Source organism: Perkinsus marinus (genome assembly GCF_000006405.1).
Source record: "Perkinsus marinus ATCC 50983 genomic scaffold scf_1104296962162, whole genome shotgun sequence".
In the NCBI taxonomy this organism is placed as follows: Eukaryota; Perkinsozoa; order Perkinsida; family Perkinsidae; genus Perkinsus; species Perkinsus marinus.
Window position 1 is genome coordinate 57156 of NW_003205535.1, and position 2316 is coordinate 59471.

At 48.6% G+C, this 2316-nt stretch overlaps 1 protein-coding gene across 1 annotated transcript; it reads right to left on the reverse strand.

Moving 5' to 3' along the window:
- Window positions 1–1760: 1760 nt before the first annotated feature.
- Window positions 1761–2141, reverse strand: Pmar_PMAR009358 (hypothetical protein; the record flags this gene model as incomplete). The annotated part of the gene is made up of 1 exon (XM_002771968.1): window positions 1761–2141. The coding sequence occupies one exon, from the start codon at window positions 2139–2141 to the stop codon at window positions 1761–1763; it is 381 nt and encodes a 126-aa protein (XP_002772014.1).
- Window positions 2142–2316: the final 175 nt, after the last annotated feature.

The window sequence follows — 2316 nt, forward strand, 5'->3', positions numbered from 1 at the left end:
ATTCAACCCGCCACCTGTTCTGGGGCACTCGATAATTTTGAGATCTGCTGCTTCAGTATTTTCAACCTGTTCATGCGCCATAGATGGAGTTGTTCTAAATCGATGAGCGTGAGCTTGGTCGAGATTGACTCTCAAACGAGGCTTCTCGGCTCGGAAGGACTTCAATAGATAGACAGGTACGATTGAAATCACAGTCAACGATAATATCCAAAATAAACGGCGGCGGTGGCACTTAGATGGGACCTTGTGCTCATCGACCCCTGCATTTCTGCTGGATGATATGCGCACCGCATTAGAATGGTAATTGAGAGGAGGCAGCGGATGCCCCTTGGATGTGGAAGAAGTTTCCACCATTGAAAAAGAAGTAACTGAAGACGATGCCTCTGCTCAGCGCACGGAATTGATCCCTGGTCGAAACCCGGCCAGTTACACGGCTCATGATACCCCGTCACCTACGACGTCACACTATCGCGCAACCCCACAAGGTTTGTGCGGTCCTCAGGAACGCTTCAACTGCTACTGACCGATGTGCGCACGATTGTAAGTTTTAACCCATCCCCTTGAGTAGATTGGGATACTTGTATTAGTCTCTCCGACTTGTGCCCACGACGATGAGTCAAAATGCAGTCAGGATATCGTTTATAAGTGTTTCTAGCAACAACAATCGAAAGCCTATATGATTCTAAGAACAATGATACCACTGACGCCGACAAAGTTGACTGGAGAAGCATGGGCAACACAAGTGGCGAGCGACTCGTCCGAAATCGAGTTGTGTCAAGACTTCAAGATGATGAAGGGATGACTAGTCGACTTCGACGAGATAGTCTAATATTTATCTGTCAGTCGTTAGCATTACCACGCTTCTTTAATTTCCCTCCTAAACCCACCCACTGCCGCCCGTAGGCAGGTACCATTGAATTGCTCGGTTAGATCTCTCTTCCTTCCGTGTTTCTTTAGTTACTATTCTGGAGATCTGTAGGTGCGCATCGTAGCTCGATGATTCGGTTTTTCAGCCAATGGTGGGGAAGTCTAAGTCATGGATCGGAAAGTCGCAACAAACTTGAACGTGTTGAGGAAAAGTAAGGTTGTTACGCGGAAAGAATTATAATTGGGCAGTAGAAGGGTTTCACAAACTACGAAATTTCGACAAAACCAAGTTGTGAGCGGACGATTGGTACAGTCATTGATAGCTATATCACTTTACAATCCAGCGGTACTCAGCTCGCTCTAAATGCGGCCAACTACTCAACTAAATTTACTCAGGGCAACTTTTTTGACAAGATTAGATAGGCTCGCAAGGTCTCCCGGGTCCCTACCAGCGCGTGTTCCATCTCCGAGATGGAAGTGGGAAAGTTGCGAAACGTGCTTTACTTCGCTCCGCCGTGCCATAGCTGTAGCGGAGCTGGCTGATTACCAACCTGGTTGTTAACACAAGAACCGGGCATTTCTGCAGACAGATCGCTAAGTTATCCTTGGGGTAGAAGGGTTGAAGAATCAATGAGGGAAGAGGGAGAAGAACCCAACTACGATCTTGAGCCAGATGGCTACAGTCGTCTTACCATCACTAGTGTCCCAAAGGCTTGTGCTTACTAAGCCAACCTATGTCTAAGGGACGACTAATGGGATCGACAAGGACGAAAGTAGCGAGTGTAACAAAGCAATATGATCATAGAACTGCAAAAGAGAACGAATTCGACGCCTAGCCGTTTCAGCCGTTTCAACAAGTCGACATGAAACTGCCTAGCGGAGCGAAGCGATCGCTACACTGCCGCCGCCGCTAGACGGAGTTGTCGAAGCATATTACGGGTAGGAGGACCTCTACCAGGTTGAGCATCGATAGCGTCAGCATACAGGCGCCTTTGCTCTGGGGAGAGCTTCCTGGTGCTCGTACAATCTTTGGCATAGGCGGCCTTGAAGTTAGGAGGTGGTCTCGCAGTAGGATCCTTCCACGGGATCTTGATACAACATCTTCCGTCGGGGGCATCACGGTCGTCAGCCAGAGTGACAGGGAGGTCCACGGCCTTGGAGCTGTTCTTCACTCGTTGGTGGTTGATAGACACATCGTTGAGGCTCATATCATTGATGCTCTTCGCAGTCACTTGATGGCATTTCACATAAGGAGAAGGGGCAGTTGCCTCCATATCAGACCTGGGGTCAAGAGGAGTAGCCAGTAGCTGTTGACATTCCTGACCAACGATGATTCTATCTTGTTGAGCAGCATTAGGGTAGATCATCCATACCGCACCACCTGTACGTCGTAATAGACTAGTTGGCACGATGAAGGGGTAGTTGAGCGACCTGACCACTAGTATATCG